The 19,159-nt window shown below is 40.5% G+C and overlaps 1 protein-coding gene across 1 annotated transcript in view; it reads left to right on the forward strand.

The window, feature by feature from the left end:
* The first annotated feature begins 17,700 nt into the window (after positions 1-17,700).
* Positions 17,701-19,159, forward strand: part of Schip1 (schwannomin interacting protein 1) — a 761,344-nt gene continuing 759,885 nt past the window's right edge. Inside the window, exon 1 of the mRNA NM_001100666.1 lies at positions 17,701-17,778. Coding sequence (NP_001094136.1) covers positions 17,770-17,778 — 9 coding nt within the window. The 5' untranslated portion in view covers positions 17,701-17,769. The remainder of the gene's footprint in view (positions 17,779-19,159) is intronic.

Here is a 19,159-nt window from a genome sequence, read left to right on the forward strand (position 1 = left end):
GTTGAATATAATTCAATATAGTGAGAGTGTTATGGTGATAGAAACAAGAGCTACCTAATTTAGAGATGCAGTCATTCTCAGAAACACATAATTCTTAACAATTGTCTACGAATGGATTGTCTGACTTGAGCTGGGCTCGTCATTACTGTGGGTGACTGGAGAAATCAAGAATAAAGAAACAACAGTTTTCTTAACTCAATTTTGGATTTAAATTCATGATTTTTATGCAGTACAGAAACGTCCACATGTAAGAGAAGTGATAATTCATGTGGTCACTGAATACAGATTGATGATGACAGGTGTGTGTTTTCCTGTCTTTGAGAAATCTACTTTACTTAGTTTGTGAAAGAAGAAATGTGCACATTAATTTACTAATATTAGTCCAGGAATTATCTTACCATTTAAATAAAATAGACAATATGCCAAAAACTTGCCATCATAATGAAGTGTTAGAATGGGAAAGAACACTACAAGTAATTTAACACATTAGTACTTTAACTAGAAGTCAGTTAGGTACTGACTTGTAAAAATACTCCTTATTTTTGTGCAATGATTTCCTATTTATATTTATTTTTAATTAACTTCTTTTATTCAAATAAACTGCATTATGCCTTTAAAAAACTATATTGTGCCTTAAGTGTAAAGAAACCAGTTTAATATGGTATCAATATAAAACAAAATTCAACAAAGAAAAGGTAATGTTTAAATTCTAGCTACCTTTGGAAGGCTCTGAAATTAAACCCTGACCATCTCTTTATTGAAAGGAAGATTTGCTGGTATTAGAGAACTGTCAAAGCAATGCTAGCACCATGCTTAGACGCTTACCTTGACCTTTACAGAAAAGTTTAAAGGACATTGAAAAGGAAATGCCTCCTTTCTTACTTTGAGTTTCAATATTATTTAATACCCGTTGTTAACTTGGCTATTACTTTGGCTGATTTTGACCCTTAGATTTTAGTCTAGAAAACCTTAGGTTCTCAGAGATCACCATGGGACTTGAGAACCCAGGAACCTGGCTTCTCCTCCCTGGACCTGTCATGGTAACCAGAAGCGAGATGCTTTTCAGAGGGGCCTGTCCATTCAGGATATCACCGACCACAACTCTCTCGTGATCATTTGTGGATGATGTCATGGCAATATAGCATTCATGATTTCCCTATCTTCCTGGATTGATCATTTCCTTTGCCTGATTTCCTTATTTTTTAGTTAAATACAGTGTATATAAAATGTGGATTTTGGTGGTTCTTGAAGGGAAGAGAATAAATAATTCCAGCAATTTAATGATAGCGAAGAGTCTGATCCTCTTCTTCTGTGGATTCTAACTACACTGCAGCAGAAGTGTGAACAGCTGAAGGGTTGCTATCGCCCTGGGAACAGTTAATTTCGTCCTTGTCACAATCTACCTGCTTGATATTCTGTGTGTCTTCTCATCAGAGAACTGAAGCAAATATTATATCACGCTCTTTGAAATTAATGTGACACCAGAACTCAAGACAATGCCAAAGCAACAGACCAGGGCAGGGTATGTCTAAGGCACACCACTCTTTCTCAAAGGCAGTTCTTTATTGTATTTTCCTTATGTATTCGACAGTTAACTCTGCTGTGAAAGACAAAGGACCCCGCAGCACCCCAAGAGAGTAGAGGGGAGAGGAGTAAAATTACATATGCACTTTTGAGTTTTAGGTCCTTTTCTTCTGGAAATAAGTTGTAGCTTATGTGAGTCTTTCTGATTTGTTCTTTGGTTTGGTTCCTTGTATTATCAGCACTGAAAACAAATTTTTCTACTCTAGTTTTAAAAACATGAATGAAAACGTTTATTGAGTTTTAGAGATCTGGAGGTTTTGAAAGTCTTTTCCCTTGCATGAGTTTTCTATGACTGCTGTAAAAGGTTTCCACACACTTAGTATTATGAAACAACATTGGTTAAACAAATTGGTTATCTCAGTTTTCTGTTGGTCAAAAGTCTGACACAGGTCTCACTGACTCAACTGAAGCAGTCAATCAGGTTTTGTTCCTTCTGAAGGCACTACAGGAGAATCTTTGCTTCCTGGTTCCTAGAGGGCTAGAGTTTCTAGGCCCCTGGCTTTCCGCCTCTATCTTCAAAACCATCCAAGGCTGCCCTTGTTTCTCACATTTCATCAGGTTGACCATAATTCTTCCTCTGTGTCTGCTTTTAAGGAACTGCTGATGACTATGAGGCTATCTGAATTATCTGGGTAAGTCTACTGTGTTAGAGTCAGTCATTAACAAAATCTCATCTATACTTTTAATTCCCCTATGCCATTTAATATAATATATTCACAATTTTTAGAGATTTAGGAGGTAGAAATTTTGGGGGAGGGCATCAATCTGTCCTTTAGAGTCCTTTCTTCAAAGTTATATAATTTTACAAGTAAAAGTATATCTTGAAAAATATGAATTGATTATATAGATTATTAATTAATTTGAAAGTCAACTACTTCATTATATAGCTATAAAAATTTCTAAAAGTGGTATATTTGCTTTAAAGGCATGATTCATGGTAAAATACTAATTTTTTATAATTATGAGACAGTAAAGGTCTTCTACCAACTGTTTGACTTTGACCTTTTATGTGCTTTTGGCATTTATGTGCATGTCAACCTTCCTGAGATTGTGGCCAGCTCTTTGGTAGTGGATTTTATGAAGTTTGGTGGTGAAATGATTTTTAATCCACTTATCTTTTATTCTGTTCTCAAAACCTTTCTCTCCATGTAATCTCTGCATTTCTTTCTATTCAAAGCTTTTCAGGAAGTTTATCAACGCAAATCCACCTAAACCTTCCAGTAAAGGTCTCTGTGCATCTATCACAGAGATGAGGCTCTGCCTCACCTTGGTCTAGAGGAATTGTCCTAATATAACACTTTCAGATTTTAAATTCATCCATAGCACTACCCAGCATTGTAATTTCTGTGCACCTCCTGTGTGCAAAAGTGCTTCCAGAGAAATTAAAGCATTAGACGAGGTTTCTCTTCTCAGGAGCAGGGGTTGGGGGCAATGTAGAAACCACAGCAGCCTAACAGTAATGTTTTTGTATAGATTGACAAGACAGGAAATGCCACAGGCAATGCATGATCAGTGATTGATTGGCAAATCAGTGGGACAGGAAATTAGAATAATGAGTTCTGAGAAAGGTGAACTCTCTTGGTGTCCATTACTGACTACAACTTAATTAACTCCATCAAACATGCCTCCAAACCCATGGCCATTTTTTACACCATCATCAACCAACCTGCTCTTGTATGGGAAGGATGAGACATTAGTTATAAATAAGGTCATAGAGTTCATGCTAAGATTTGGAAGAGTTTAAACTGTTTTCAGATGTCAAGGTTGATAGGGTCGTTTCCAAGAAGTGGGCACCAAAGAGCACTGAGAGGGAGTGCCCAATGAATATCTATTAAAATGAAATAAATATAAATGTTAATATTAATGTAAAATTAATTTAAAAATTCAATGTTTTTCAAGCTAACAGGCAATGTCTTGCTTTTTGTTGTATATTGCTCAAATATGTTCACAACTTTGTTTTGACAGGATTTTCTAGTAGTTATATGTATTACTCTTTTTAAACTCAATAGCAGAATTACTTTATAATTTTTTTTTATTACCTTACATCTACAATTGGTAAGCATCGCCAAACTGATTTTTTTTTCTTCTGGTCACTTTTATTTTATTTTATTTTATTTTATTTTTATTATTAACTTGAGTATTTCTTATATACATTTCGAGTGTTATTCCCTTTCCCAGTTTCCGGACAAACATCCCCCTCCCCCCTCCCCTTTCTTATCGGTGTTCCCCTCCCCACCCTCCCCCCATTGTCCCCCTCCCCCCAACAGTCTAGTTCACTGGGGGTTCAGTCTTATCAGGACCCAGGGCTTCCCCTTCCACTGGTGCTCTTACTAGGATATTCATTGCTACCTATGAGGTCAGAGTCCAGGGTCAGTCCATGTATAGTCTTTAGGTAGTGGCTTAGTCCCTGGAAGCTCTGGTTGCTTGGCATTGTTGTACATATGGGGTCTCGAGCCCCTTCAAGCTCTTCCAGTTCTTTCTCTGATTCCTTCAACGGGGGTCCTATTCTCAGTTCAGTGGTTTGCTGCTGGTATTCGCCTTTGTATTTGCTGTATTCTGGCTGTGTCTCTCAGGAGCGATCTACATCCGGCTCCTGTCGGTCTGCACTTCTTTGCTTCATCCATCTTGTCTAATTGGGTGGCTGTATATGCATGGGCCACATGTGGGGCAGACTCTGAATGGGTGTTCCTTCAGTCTCTGTTTTAATCTTTGCCTCTCTCTTCCCTGCCAAGGGTATTCTTGTTCCCCTTTTACAGAAGGAGTGAACCATTCACATTTTGATCATCTGTCTTGAGTTTCATTTGTTCTAGGCATTTAGGGTAATTCAAGCATTTGGGCTAATAGCCACTTATCAGTGAGTGCATACCATGTATGTCTTTCTGTGTTTGGGTTAGCTCACTCAGGATGATATTTTCCAGTTCCAGCCATTTGCCTACGAATTTCATAAAGTCGTTGTTTTTGATAGCTGAGTAATATTCCATTGTGTAGATGTACCACATTTTCTGTATCCATTCCTCTGTTGAAGGGCATCTGGGTTCTTTCCAGCTTCTGGCTATTATAAATAAGGCTGCAATGAACATAGTGGAGCATGTGTCTTTTTTATATGTTGGGGCATCTTTTGGGTATATGCCCAAGAGAGGTATAGCTGGATCCTCAGGCAGTTCAATGTCCAATTTTCTGAGGATCCTCCAGACTGATTTCCAGAATGGTTGTACCACTTTGCAATCCCACCAACAATGGAGGAGTGTTCCTCTTTCTCCACATCCTCGCCAGCATCTGTTGTCCCCTGAGTTTTTGATCTTAGCCATCCTCACTGGTGTGAGGTGAAATCTCAGGGTTGTTTTGATTTGCATTTCCCTTATGACTAAAGATGTTGAACATTTCTTTAGGTGTGTCTCCGCCATTCGGCATTCCTCAGCTGTGAATTCTTTGTTTAGCTCTGAGCCCCATTTTTTAATAGGGTTATTTGTTTCCCTGTGGTCTAACTTCTTGAGTTCTTTGTATATTTTGGATATAAGGCCTCTATCTGTTGTAGGATTGGTAAAGATCTTTTCCCAATCTGTTGGTTGCCGTTTTGTCCTAACCACAGTGTCCTTTGCCTTACAGAAGCTTTGCAGTTTTATGAGATCCCATTTGTCAATTCTTGATCTTAGAGCGTAAGCCATTGGTGTTTTGTTCAGGAAATTTTTTCCAGTGCCCATGTGTTCCAGATGCTTCCCTAGTTTTTCTTCTATTAGTTTGAGTGTGTCTGCTTTGATGTGGAGGTCCTTGATCCACTTGGACTTAAGCTTTGTACAGGGTGATAAGCATGGATCGATCTGCATTCTTCTACATGTTGCCCTCCAGTTGAACCAGCACCATTTGCTGAAAATGCTATCTTTTTTCCATTGGATGGTTTTGGCTCCTTTGTCAAAAATCAAGTGACCATATGTGTGTGGGTTCATTTCTGGGTCTTCAATTCTATTCCATTGGTCTATCTGTCTGTCTCTGTACCAATACCATGCAGTTTTTATCACTATTGCTCTGTAATATTGCTTGAGTTCAGGGATAGTGATTCCCCCTGAAGTCCTTTCATTGTTGAGTATAGCTTTAGCTATCCTGGGTTTTTTGTTATTCCAGATGAATTTGCAAATTGTTCTGTCTAACTCTTTGAAGAATTGGATTGGTATTTTGATGGGGATTGCATTGAATCTGTAGATTGCTTTTGGTAAAATGGCCATTTTTACTATATTAATCCTGCCAATCCATGAGCATGGGAGATCTTTCCATCTTCTGAGGTCTTCTTCAATTTCCTTCTTCAGTGTCTTGAAGTTCTTATTGTACAGATCTTTTACTTGCTTTGTTAAAGTCACTCCGAGGTACTTTATATTATTTGGGTCTATTATGAAGGGTGTCGTTTCCCTAATTTCTTTCTCGGCTTGTTTCTCTTTTGTATAGAGGAAGGCAACTGATTTATTTGAGTTAATTTTATACCCAGCCACTTTGCTGAAGTTGTTTATCAGCTTTAGTAGTTCTCTGGTGGAACTTTTGGGATCACTTAAATATACTATCATATCATCTGCAAATAGTGATATTTTGACTTCTTCTTTTCCGACCTGTATCCCCTTGACATCCTTTTGTTGTCTGATTGCTCTGGCTAGAACTTCAAGAACTATATTGAATAAGTAGGGAGAGAGTGGGCAGCCTTGTCTAGTCCCTGATTTTAGTGGGATTGCTTCAAGTTTCTCTCCATTTAGTTTAATGTTAGCAACTGGTTTGCTGTATATGGCTTTTACCATGTTCAGGTATGGGCCTTGAATTCCTATTCTTTCCAGGACTTTTATCATGAAGGGGTGTTGAATTTTGTCAAATGCTTTCTCAGCATCTAATGAAATGATCATGTGGTTTTGTTCTTTCAGTTTGTTTATATAATGGATCACGTTGATGGTTTTCCGTATATTAAACCATCCCTGCATGCCTGGGATGAAGCCTACTTGATCATGGTGGATGATTGTTTTGATGTGCTCTTGGATTCCGTTTGCCAGAATTTTGTTGAGTATTTTTGCGTCGATATTCATAAGGGAAATTGGTCTGAAGTTCTCTTTCTTTGTTATGTCTTTGTGTGGTTTAGGTATAAGAGTAATTGTGGCTTCGTAGAAGGTATTCGGTAGTGATCCATCTGTTTCAATTTTGTGGAATAGTTTGGATAATATTGGTATGAGGTCTTCTATGAAGGTTTGATAGAATTCTGCACTAAACCCGTCTGGACCTGGGCTCTTTTTGGTTGGGAGACCTTTAATGACTGCTTCTATTTCCTTAGGAGTTATGGGGTTGTTTAACTGGTTTATCTGTTCCTGATTTAACTTCGGTACCTGGTATCTGTCTAGGAAATTGTCCATTTCCTGAAGATTTTCAAGTTTTGTTGAATATAGGTTTTATAATTTTTTTAAAATTAATAATGTGTTTTTAGTAAAATCAAGCTTATTAGTGTTTTAAGTAGATCTCTACCAAAATATATACCATTTTTGATTGTTTACAACTTTGATTTGTGTTTATCCATGGTGTTGATATTATTATGGTATCTGTACAGGATGAGGCAATTTGGCTTTAATTACATAATTTAGCTCCATCCATGTTATGAAATTTGAAATGACAGCAACCACCTTTTAAAAGGCTTAGCTTTTTAGTTTAAGATGAAAGATCAAGGTTTCAACCATAGCTTTGTTCATTGGCTATTATTTGAATTTCCTATTCTCTACTAATTATGTATATATACATACATATTAAAGTTTTAGATTATTTTTATATCAAAAAATACTTTCTGTAGAGTCCCAGTTTCTGAATCTGATTTCTGCCATCCACACACTGAGATTTTCTATTGACAAATAGCACAAGAGATAGTCTATCTTGGGGCTGAATGTGAGTCACCATGGCTTGACACGTATGGCACTGAAAATACAATGTCCCAGCACAGTAATGGCTTCATGACGTGTACTTGACAAAACAAAATTCATAAACCAAGGCACTTTTCAAATGCATCTGTGGAAATCTTGTGTAGGCAGGCTACACCAAAGCGGGACAACCACTGCTCACACCTTAGATATCATCTGGTAAGATGTTTAACCTTTGGGTTGATGGGTGTCATGTTTGTACATTACACAAAGTATTTGCCTAATCATCCCAAAGGACTTAGGACACACACAGTGGTGGGTAATAGATAGCTGTTTAGAGAGACTAAAAATAGGTTAAGATGATTTGTGTCCTCAACCCTATGCATTTCAGCTGGCCATAATCAATCAGTCTTGAATTATCATGTGGGGCAGGTTTCCTCACCTTGGGCATTTGACCTCATATTTCTTTCAGTTTACCCACTGAACTATAAAATTCTTTATGCATTTTGACTATCAGCAGGTCACTACGAATTCATTTTTGCCATGATTAGAAGTGCCAACTATCATTAAGAGGCTGGCCACTTTATAGAGAACTTACTGGGTTGGGGGAAGGTGACTTGTTCTGCTGGGCACTAGCTGTGGAGTTGCCAAATTCTTTCTCCGTCTTCCAAGTGAACTTCATTTTCCCAGTCTTCGGTACATGGTGGCCAAAGTACTGTGCCAATGGATGTGAGTAGAAGTGATGTGCCTCTCCTTGCCAGATACAGAAAGTTGGCTCCCAAAATGACCCTGGAAGGCACATGTTGAGCATGACAGGTGCAGTAGGAAGGATCTCGGGTCTCTGAATCACTACTGAGAGGAGAGTCCCCACCTCTCTGCCTAAGTGGTACTGTGCTTAATGCAGGAAGGGCATGCATTTACTTTGAATTTGAGACAGAGTTATTTTTGTTACAGCCAGGGATTTTCTTTAGGACTCCATATCCCTGTTTACAAGATGAGGGGATTTGTCACATTGGCCTCTTTGCTTTTACACAGACACACAAACCTGTGGGACTTCTCCTCCCTTGATTTTCTTCCTCTAAACCTCCTCCTTTAGAGATGCATAGTTTCACTTCTCAGCCCTTCACTTAAGAGTGATCTCATCATTGAGACCTTTGGCCACTTGCCACCCTAAGAATGAAAACAGTTTCCTTTTACCACCCACGTCTTCTCTTACCATGCTTTAACCATTTGGGTTGTAGTTTTATGTTGTTGATGCTTATTTGTCTTGTCAAAGAATACAATCATCAGGGGTGTTGAGCAGATGGCTCAGTTGGTAAAGCACTTGCTTTACAAGCATGAGGACCAGAGTTCAAATCCCCAACACCTATATAAAAAGCTGAGTGCTGTGAAAGAAGCCTGGAGTATTAGTGTTAGGGAGGTGGAGACAGGAGGATCCTGGGAGCTCACTGGTCAGCTAGTATTGCAGGGCCAATGAAAGCCTGTCTCAAGCTGTAAGGTGGAGAGTGAAATAGGAATATTTCTGACAACAAGCTCCGGACTTCATATACACATACGTATGTGCATATGCACCTAAATATGAACACATGCAAACATATAGTCTCTAATATAACCACCACGTAATGATCTACCTACTTATTTGGCATTCAGCAAAATACATGTTGAATACCAAACAGCTGAAAAGATTATGTTCCCTAAATTCAAAGAAGAAGAAGAAGAAGAAGAAGAAGAAGACAAAGAAGAGGAAGAAGAAGAAGAAGAAGAAGAAGAAGAAGAAGAAGAAGAAGAAGAAGAAGAAGAAGAAGAAGAAGAAGAAGAAACCCCCTTTTTTTAAATTAAAAAATTGAACTTAGACTCACAAAGGAAAATTAATTTTCTAAAAAATTATGTGGCCAAATATGGAAGAATGAGAGTAGTTTTAATCATCATAGGGTCATTATTAGTATTATACAGTAAAATTTTTAAGATTTTTACCTGATGATTGCATAAATCAGTCTTATTTTAATCATCTATATGTTCACAGGTTGATCATATGCTCAATAAAAATTGGCAAATAAATCAATGAACCAATGAATCACTGAAAAGCACAGCCAGCACTGGCATTCTGTGTTTCTATGCTTAGGACAGGCATTATTAACAATCCATGTCATTCTTGCCCTTTAAATCCAAACTCAGAAAAAATTACTATAGAACTCCCTTGTACTCAAAGTATGACATATTGATCAATGACATCAGGATCACCTAGAAGTTTATTAGACATATAAATTCTCTGAGCAACTTAGATCTACTCTAGCACAATATGCATTTTAGCAGGATGCTGGAGATTATGCATTTTAACAGAATGTTAGAGATTACTGTCTTATCAGAGCAGGAGAAACCTCACATTAGAAACATGCCATTAGGTATTAGACTTGGCAAATTAAGAGGCACCCTCTGAACCATCTCCTGTTCTCCATTTCACTTGAGCCTGAGGCCTGGCCTTGGCATTACTACATATGACAAGTGGGGTTTGCTTTTAGTGGAGTCAACACAGAACTGTACCATAGAGAGACTAGCTCCATGTGACTCAAAAGAACAAGGGAATTCAGTTGGCTATAAAAGTGGAGAAAAAGAACCTGATCTAGGGAAACTTGAACAAGTATGTCTGAGATCATGTATGTATGGAAACAGGTAGCCATCTGAGGACAGGTTGGGCATAGTCTCTGGTTTAGAACAGAACAAAGAATGGACGTAAGTAAAGGGATAAAAATGTAGTTCTGGTGGAGACAGAAATAGGAATAAAAGTGTTTGTTGGCAGAACAAGACTAATACAGTCTCTCTCTAACTGTCAGCAGTTAGAGAGAGAGAGAGAGAGAAAGAGAGAGAGAGAGAGAGAATAATAAAAATCCCCAAATAAAACACAAATTTTGTGTTCAAAATGAATGTGTGCATGCACACACAGGTGTGTGTGTGTGTGTGTGTGTGTGTGTGTGTGTGTGTGTGTGTGCCTTCAGAAGTCAAAAGATGATGCTGGCTGTCTTGTTCTGTCACTCTCTATCTTGAGTCTTTCACTGAACCCCAAGATTACTGTTTTATCTGCTACCATGGCCAAGAAGCCCCAGTAATTCTGCTGTCTCTGATGCCTCTCCTAGTGCTGTCCTTACAGTCACAAGTAGCCATTTTTGATTTTTAACATGGGTGCTAGGGAACCAAATTCATGTCTTCATGCTTGTACAGCAATCTTTCTTACCCACAGTAACGTCCCTTTGACCCTTATTTATTTTTATTGAATTATTTTAAAACATTTATTATGTTTTATGCACCTGTGTGTGTGTGTGTGTTCCTGTGTGTATTTGTGTACAGCACATACATGCAGGAGCCTGTGAAGGTTAGAAGGAGAATTGAGCTTCCTTGAACTGGAGTTACAGGCAGTTGTGAGGCACCATGTGGCTGCTGGGAACCATACCCAGCTCCTTTGTAAGAGCAGCGAGTGCCCTTACTTACTGAGCGGTCCTTTCAGTGTCTCTATTTTTTGATTCAGGAAACATATTACATACATCAATCTAACCTTGAACTCATAGTTTTTCTGATTCAGATGCTGGGCTTAAAGGCACAATGCTTACTTCTAGCAATTGGCTTCATATCCCACCCCATAAGTCCCTTTATAGTGACCTCAAAAGGGTCTTCTGAGGCCTGGGGAGACTTTTTCTCGTGGTCCACAACCTTTAGGGTATAATTGGTATGAGCATTTACTGCCCCAGGCAGTGGGCAATAGGCATCTGGTGGTCAGAACAGAGAAAGGATTATCTTCAGGGCACACATGCCTGCCAGGCCTCAGACCTCTCTGAATAGAAGCAGTGATGTGAAGAGATGTGAACTGGGCTAATGGATGGGTGCAAGCGCAATGGCCCATCCACTTAAGGGCTAATAGTGCCTTTAATGAGATGGCTGTCAGTCAGAGCTATACTCCATAGATCTTATCTCCCGCTAAGGGGAGTGATTCCATTGTAACTTACAAATTTAATTAATCTTTCTGGAATTTTCAGTTGAGGAAGTTGAATGATACACAGTTGAATGCAGTGTATTTACTGACAGTACACACACACACACACACACACACACACACACCAGTGTGACACCTTCAATAAATATTTATACTTCCACCACAGATGTGGGATCAATCGGAGTGCTGTATGAGGGAAAGGAAATTAGATTCAGTCCCTGTTTGTAATGCGATTTTGTTTTTAGGAAAGATTATTTATCATGAGAGCCGTTCCTAGTATCCTAACATGATCCGCCATGAGATTAAAGCATTTACAGAAACACCACACCGTGCCCTACATCTGTGTTTGTCTCTTTGCTAATCCCTCAGTCTTTTCATTTAATTTTCACATTCTCAAAGGTTAATGGACATTGACTACTGTTTATATGAGGAATTCCTCAGTGAGTCTTAATGGTGGTCACTTTGTGAGGCTTCAGTTCAGTTGAGCAAGAACTTTGAGAGTCAATCTACAAGGCTCCCTGCAAGCCTGGCACTTAACTGAAATCAGCACTGCCCCTGACTGGGATATTGTCAGGCATGGGGGAAATCTGATTTTTCTTTCCTCTCCCTTTCGTACTGCTTCATGCTCCATGTGGACTCTTTCTTCGGATTCTAATAAGCAGGTTTTCCCTTTTGCTAAATATTATACTGATAAGCAGTAGTGATTTATTAATGATGCCCTGGTACCTTTGCTTGTTATTGCGCAGTGTGGCTGCAACCTATTTGTAAATTGTTTTCCTTTGGTGTTCAAATTTGGTGTGCATAGTGTGGTTTTCCCACACAGCAACACTGTGAGGTAAGTAGCTTGCTACTCCTTCCCGCACTGGTCCCTTCACACTGACAAAGGACTGGAGGCTAAACTGCAGTGTTAGATGGTGAAGAATAGCAGAGCCCTTTCTCTCCGTGATGGCACTCTACACTAGACAGCACATAAGTCTGACAGCAGAACCCCCCTGCCCTCCATGGTCTTTACCATCTGAGAATCAGGGGCTCTCACAGACTAAAGTTTTTGACTCTGAGGTTGTCAATGACTGGTTATTAATCCTTCATTCTTATATGACTTGGAGTTCCATGTGTGATGGATGTACCAGGTTCACATACTCATTGATTGATTTTTCTGGGCTTGGAATTATTTTAACCTACTGTCATCACTTAAAGATATGCATATGTGTAAGATGAGGGATGTGAACCCAGGCCCATGTGCATGCTCGGTAAGCTCTCTACCACTGATCTATACCCCAGCTCCAACCTCTGTTTGTTCATAGCAAGACATACAGCGATAAATACATAATGATATACAGAAGAGCATATTATACTATCTGGGATTTGGTATCTATCGATGCCAGCTAGAACTGACAGGCTTTACTGACCTGTTGGTAATTGCCAGTGTGTATGAGAGACAAACACAATTTTCTCCTCAGAAAATAAGGGCTTAGATTGGCCCTATCTACCCATCACTTTCATAAGCTTAACTCCTTACCCTTTGTCTCTTGAACTTAAGCCATGGCATCCACAGTCTCAGGGGCATGGAACCTAATATGGTACCACTCCAGCCTCCAGTCCACAGAGTTAGCTGTGGAGACCAGCCAGTACCTTGGCTGAGGTTTGGTGGCAGACCCATAGCATAGTCATCCGGCCCTCGGCAAGGATGCATCTGTGATTGTTCCACGGCCATGGTCTCTGGGTATGGGCTAGTAGCAGAAGCTGCCAGTCGACCATCCCTCTGGCTGAGATGGACAGTTCCTAACAGATCTCTCACAAATACCCACACGCAGAACATCACAGGCCTCCCAGACTGTTAGGAATGACTATGAGTGTGCATTGCCCACAATGGCACAGGGGACACACTTTTAAGGCTTGGAAAAAAAAACACAGGCAGCTTTGAAGCTCACTTTCTGTAACTGCCTTGGTGAGTAGGGACTGTCAGGGATTTGCCAAGCAGCAAGAATGAGTTAACAGGACCACAAGATTCATAGTCGTAACAATCTTGCTAAAAGACTAGCTGTAATATCAGGGTTTTATATGCCTTTTAATCCACTTACTATTGAGGACGTGTGGCATTGAACTGAAGTATCCCAAGCCGTCACTCTATAGATTTAAGTGTGTGGTCAGCACCTCCCACCAGTACTTGCAGGCGTTCTTACCCACTGCTGTTTTCTGCAAGTCTGGTAGCCAAACCTTTTCAAAGAGAATCATCTGGGAAAACAAAAGGTAATCTCCTGCTCTTGAGAGATGGCCCCTTATGTTGTTCCATTAACTGTCTGCCTTAAACATCTGAATGGTTTAAGTAAGTGGAGTGCATTGTCTCCCTGTCTCTGCCCTCATTAGGCAGGATGAGAACTGAACATACTTATACAGGAGCATGTGTGAGTGCCCTTGTGAATGTTCCTCTCTCTCTCTCTCTCTCTCTCTCTCTCTCTCTCTCTCTCTCTCTCTCTCTCTCTCTGGCACAGCTCATGTCATTGTTTTTCGTTCATCATTGAGTATGAGACCTCTGTTATAAGATGTTCTGTAGCTCCAAAACCAGATATTGCTTCTTTTAGAAAAAAATATCTGGATCCCTAGAACTTTAATTAAAACAAATCTCAGTTTCTCAAAAAAAAAATAAAAAAAGACCACCTCACTGTTATTGCATTTTAGAATGCAAAGCAATGAGGTCAGAAACCAGAACCTTTTTGTCTCTTGGTGGAATGGAAGGGACTGTGCAGAGATCAAAGAGTAGCCTGGGCTGCTGTGATATGTCTCAGGGGACTGCTCTTAGGAGAGATCTCCCATTTAATGAGGGCCAGCCCATCAGCCTGAGTCCCCAGGTTTGAAGATAATTACCCAAAGCACTCACAGATTTTCTTCCATTTGTGTCCTTGACATTGTCTGGGTCATTATGAACAAAAACCTAAGACTCTCCTGAACTAATTAGCAAATTCGTTTGCCTTTTTCAGTTATTCACAGCACAGTTTAACTTCCATCTCCTCACTAGACTGAGAGTCGCAGGAGGGCATAGGCCGCCTCTGCTTCCTTTGCTGTGTTCTTGGTGGCCTAGGCCAGAACATAGTATTAGGTAGATGCTCAAGAATATTGTACGAAGTTTATAGAGGGCCGTTTCACTCTTGGTATGAGGAACATGAAAGATCTCTGTTCCTACCTTCAAGGAGCCCACAGGCTATCAGAGGCAAGCGGAAGGTTTTGTTTTTTGTTTTTTGTTTTTTGTTTTGTTTTGAGTTTCTGTTTCTTGAGGTACTTAGGATAAGTTGGTGCTTTTTCTTTTTTAAATCACCTGATAATTCAATAAGGCAGCTTTTGGTTTCTTTTACAAAGGGAGAAAACCAGAGAAACTTGATTTGTTTGTGTTTGAGACAGGGTCTCCCGGATCTTGTCTGGTTGGCCTCAAACTTGCTAAGGTAGTAGAAGGACTTGAACTTGAATTCTTCTCCTCTTCCCGAGTGCTGAGACAATATGCCTGTATCAGCACTCTTGGTTTATGTAGTGCTGGGATCAAATCAGGACTCTGTCCATGTCAGGCAAGAGTTCCATCAGCTGAGCTTCACCCTTAGCCTGGAGCTGACCCAAAGGCACAAGACAACAGAGAATTCCCTTTTTTTTACCACAGGCCTGTCTGTCTCTAATATATTTGTACTGAACATTCCTGCTTTCCCTATATCTCTTTGTTTCAAGATTTTCCAATATTCTTAAAAGAAAGGAAGGGAAGACATAAAATCATTATTTTTGATAGCGTTTTTACATGAGGTGGTTTATGTTTCTTTGATCCCATGGTCTTTGCCGTCAAGACATCCATCAAGGTTGGATTCTTCCTGAGTGAATGAAGTATTGTTCATGGCAGAGGATAAAGGTGCCCTCTGCTTTGAACTACTCATATTCTCACTGTGGGTGGGGTGGGGGCTGACTTAAGGGGATGGGGCAGGCAATCTAGCTATGTGAGACTGAGGCCTTTGTAGAAATGCATGAAAGGTCACTCTTATGAGTGTTGGGAGCCTTACTTCTCAGGGGGAAGGTTTTCCCCAATCAAATTTAATTGGCTGCAACCTAAGTACTACTAAGCTACAAGTCCCATGTTCTCCCCTAAGGCCTGCCCTCTTCTGGGCACAAATATATTGGCTCTTTTGGAGGAGGCCTCCTATGATTTTGGGTAGAATAATTATAGACTTGAAGCCTGCCCTCTTGTTCTACGGAAGAAGGGAAGGGCCATAAAGGTTGTGTAAATGAACCACAAGATTTATACTTTATTCTGCCTTCATCTTTGGCTTCCGAATCTACCCAGAACTTTGCAGATTCAGGCTTTGGGTCAAAATGATTAAGTATTGGACTTCCCAATGGTAGGCTAGCCCACAAGGACCCAGAAGAGTGGTTAGCTCAAGTAACTCTGTTGTTTGAGTCTTACAGCTATGGGATTTGCTCCCTTTCCATGACTGTCAGACTTTGTCACCGTAACGTCGAATCCCAAGATGTTACATCTATGAGAGATGGGAGAGGCTCCATCAGAATCATCTAGGGAGATTTTCATACATATTTCTCTCATACCATGACCAAGAGTGACTCCGAGATGGAAGAAGGGTAGCTTGGGTACCAATATTCACATGTAATTCTGACGTCCCCTGCAGAGTCTGCTCTGAGAGTGGCAGTGGCAAACATTGAGGGAGGGTCTACTGTGTCACTGTGTTCTGCACAGCACCAGGCATCTAAATCAGTCAATATTTTTTGGATGAATGGTTGAAGCAAATGGTTAGGAGAAAGAACAAAAATTCCTGTACAGTAAGGAGCACTGGGCTATGAGAAGAGCTGGAAGTGCCCTAGGCAGTACATGTTTATTAAACTTGCTTAAAGATGAACCTAGCTTCCTTTGGATTCTAGGCATGGACTCCTTATCAATAAACAAGCACTGGACTGCCCTTGACCTCATGAGTTAAAGTAATAAATGGTTTAATTGGTCATCATTAATTGCACTATAGATTTATTACTGGTAAGTGTGGCCTTGAAAAGAATTACACCCACAGTCAGCCAGGGCATTTTATACCTGAGCCTCTCAGAGATGCTCCTGTAGTAAAACAAATAAGAACAGTTTCCTGCCTCCTCCTCCCGCCCTCCCATCAATAGCATATCCACTATCGGATCCAGCCAAATGGCCATTTGCAAGGTTAGATGGGTAGTTAAGGCACACAGGCACAATGTAATATGACAACATTCCTCATGATAATGTCGTCCTCCGCTCATTACATTTGAATATAGATTGCCAGTGCGCAATGCCTGCCGACCCTGCTCTCTGTCTGAGGCTGAGCTCTTCAGACAAGGTGAAGCCCATGTGTGCTCCTCAGAAATTATTAGCCTCTTTGGTAGCCTAACGGAGTCGTGGTTATTGTCCTTAAGAACTTAATTTGCTCAAGCTCTTTTCTTCCCACCCTTAATCATGGATATATTTATAGGTGTAAGCTGCCTGCCTGCTCAGGGCACTGCAGAGTTGCATCTCTGATGTGCCTGCCACTGACTGGGTCAGGGCTCCTTCTCCATCCTCCCTGTGCCTCAAACTCTATGTTCAAGTATCAGTACTCAGCTTGGTTTCTGAGTATTAAGAGTTTTTTCCCTCTACTTTGTGAAAAGCTGTATATAAGCCTTTTAGCATTTAATCTGAAGTAAACACCCGTGGCTTTCCAGGAGAAACGGGAGCTCTGTAAGTAAACCTATGCATTTATATGTGTAAAGTACATTGCAAAATGAAGCAATAAATCCAGTTTTCTACATAAAAGGAATTAGCATTTTCCGGTTTACCTCTGCACTGGGATTAATGAAACATGCAACAAATAGCCAAGGGAGCGATCCACTTGAAGTTCGTAAAGGCATCTGGGGAAGCTGGCTGGAGTAGCCTTTTAATATTTTTCCAACAAGAATTTCTGGGTTTTTTTTTTCCGCTCCTGATTCCTGAATGGCTGTTTTCCAACGAGCTCGGCTATTACCTGCCCATTTCTGCGTGGCTGAGCAAATTCTCTGGGAAATCCAAGTTTCTCTTCATTTCCATCAACCATCCATCTCCAAATTACAGAGAATTCATTCCTGAGTTGGAGAGGTGCCAGAAGTTTCTCGTCTCCCTGTCTGTGGGCTGCCTTTTTTTCTTTCTCCTCTTTGAGGCTCTCTGATGCTTAGAGAGAGCTCAACTCAAAGGTTTCCAGCCTCACCCTCACTTCGCATTCCCCCACAGTCACATCGGGCTCTGTGTTTCCGAGGAACACCGTGCGGCAGCCTCTGATTCAGTCTCCTCTTACCTGCAGGTGCTCTAGAAACTTCAAAATGCGACTGGTAACGTATTTGCTTCTCTAGCACGCCACTTCTGTGTGCAATAGATGCGGCTGCTTACCATTTTTTTTCTAAAGATCTCTCTCTCTCTTGAATAATATGCATGCAAAAGCCTGTGAAAGGGGGCTTATAGACCCGGGGATTAATTGCAGCTCTTGGTGTGCGTGTGCATGCATGCTTGGTAATATAGGCATGTGTCTAGAAATATGGGCAATTTATGTGCACATATGTCTGTTCGGGCAGATTTCACTACAAGAGTCTTATTGAAAGCAGTACTTTTTATGCATAGCCAGGTTTTCTAATCAGATCTGGAAACATCTTACACATCAGCAGCAAGTATAAGAAAAATATATTCTTAAACCATGCAGATGGCATGTTTTAATAGCTATCCAAAACCTTTTTTTCCCTTAAAACAAATGAAAGAGGTGTGTGTGTGTGTGTGTGTGTGTGTGTGTGTGTAGGGGGATGGGGCTTGGGGTTTTGAAGATTTGCAGAGAAGAGTTACCTGGCTGCTGCAGAGCATTTGCGCACCATGTCACCTGCCTTCTTAAAAGTCAGCAGCCGCTGAGGGAAGAGATGTGGCGTGCTCCGGAGTAAGCCCGGGGGACGTTGAGCTGCAGTGTTCAGCAGGCATTTTAGCTACTCTTAATATTAGTGCTCCAGCGATAAGTAGACAGAGTGGGTTTGCCGTAGCTGAATCCAGTAATGTATTTTGGCTTGGAGGGATCACGTTTACGCTGTACACAGGATGTGCCTGTGGTTCTTGAACTCCCAGAAAGCGGCAGGAGTGTGTGGGCTCCATAAATCACAGTACTTATTTTCCAGTGTTGAAAGTTAGATTCTAAAATTAAGAAATTACTTAGCAATTAATAATGCATTCGGCAGCTCTCCTCTCATTGGGTGAGATTTACATCCTCGGGACTTGTTCCTCTAGTTATAAAGACAAATGATTTAAGGTGCAGGCTTAATTGCTATTTCAAATCCTTAAGCTGGAGAGATGCTTGCACTACTTTACTTAAAAGGCTTCTTTTGAAGAGCGAGCGTGTGCATATGTAAGTGTAATGGCGAGCTAATTATGATTGTAATGTGTGGAGTGCCCAAGAAAAACAACTCTGGAGCATCGCTCCCTGAGGTGACAACAGCTTGCCCCCTTCTCTTTGTCATTCTGCACGGTCTTCTTGATCTGGGAGACCAGTACTGACTAATTATAAAAATGAGTAGATAAGCAAGTCAGAACCCATGAAGAAAAGCAAGTTTCTTAGAAAGTAAACAAAATTCATCCTTACCAGTGCATGCTCAAATGTAGAGTTGGCACGGGTATTTGAAAGTGGAGACTTCTTAAATAATAGCCAGGTAGCTGGAAAAGGCCAGGTTTGTGCTTACA

This window comes from Rattus norvegicus, chromosome 2, assembly GCF_036323735.1.
Source record: "Rattus norvegicus strain BN/NHsdMcwi chromosome 2, GRCr8, whole genome shotgun sequence".
Taxonomy (NCBI): domain Eukaryota; kingdom Metazoa; phylum Chordata; class Mammalia; order Rodentia; family Muridae; genus Rattus; species Rattus norvegicus.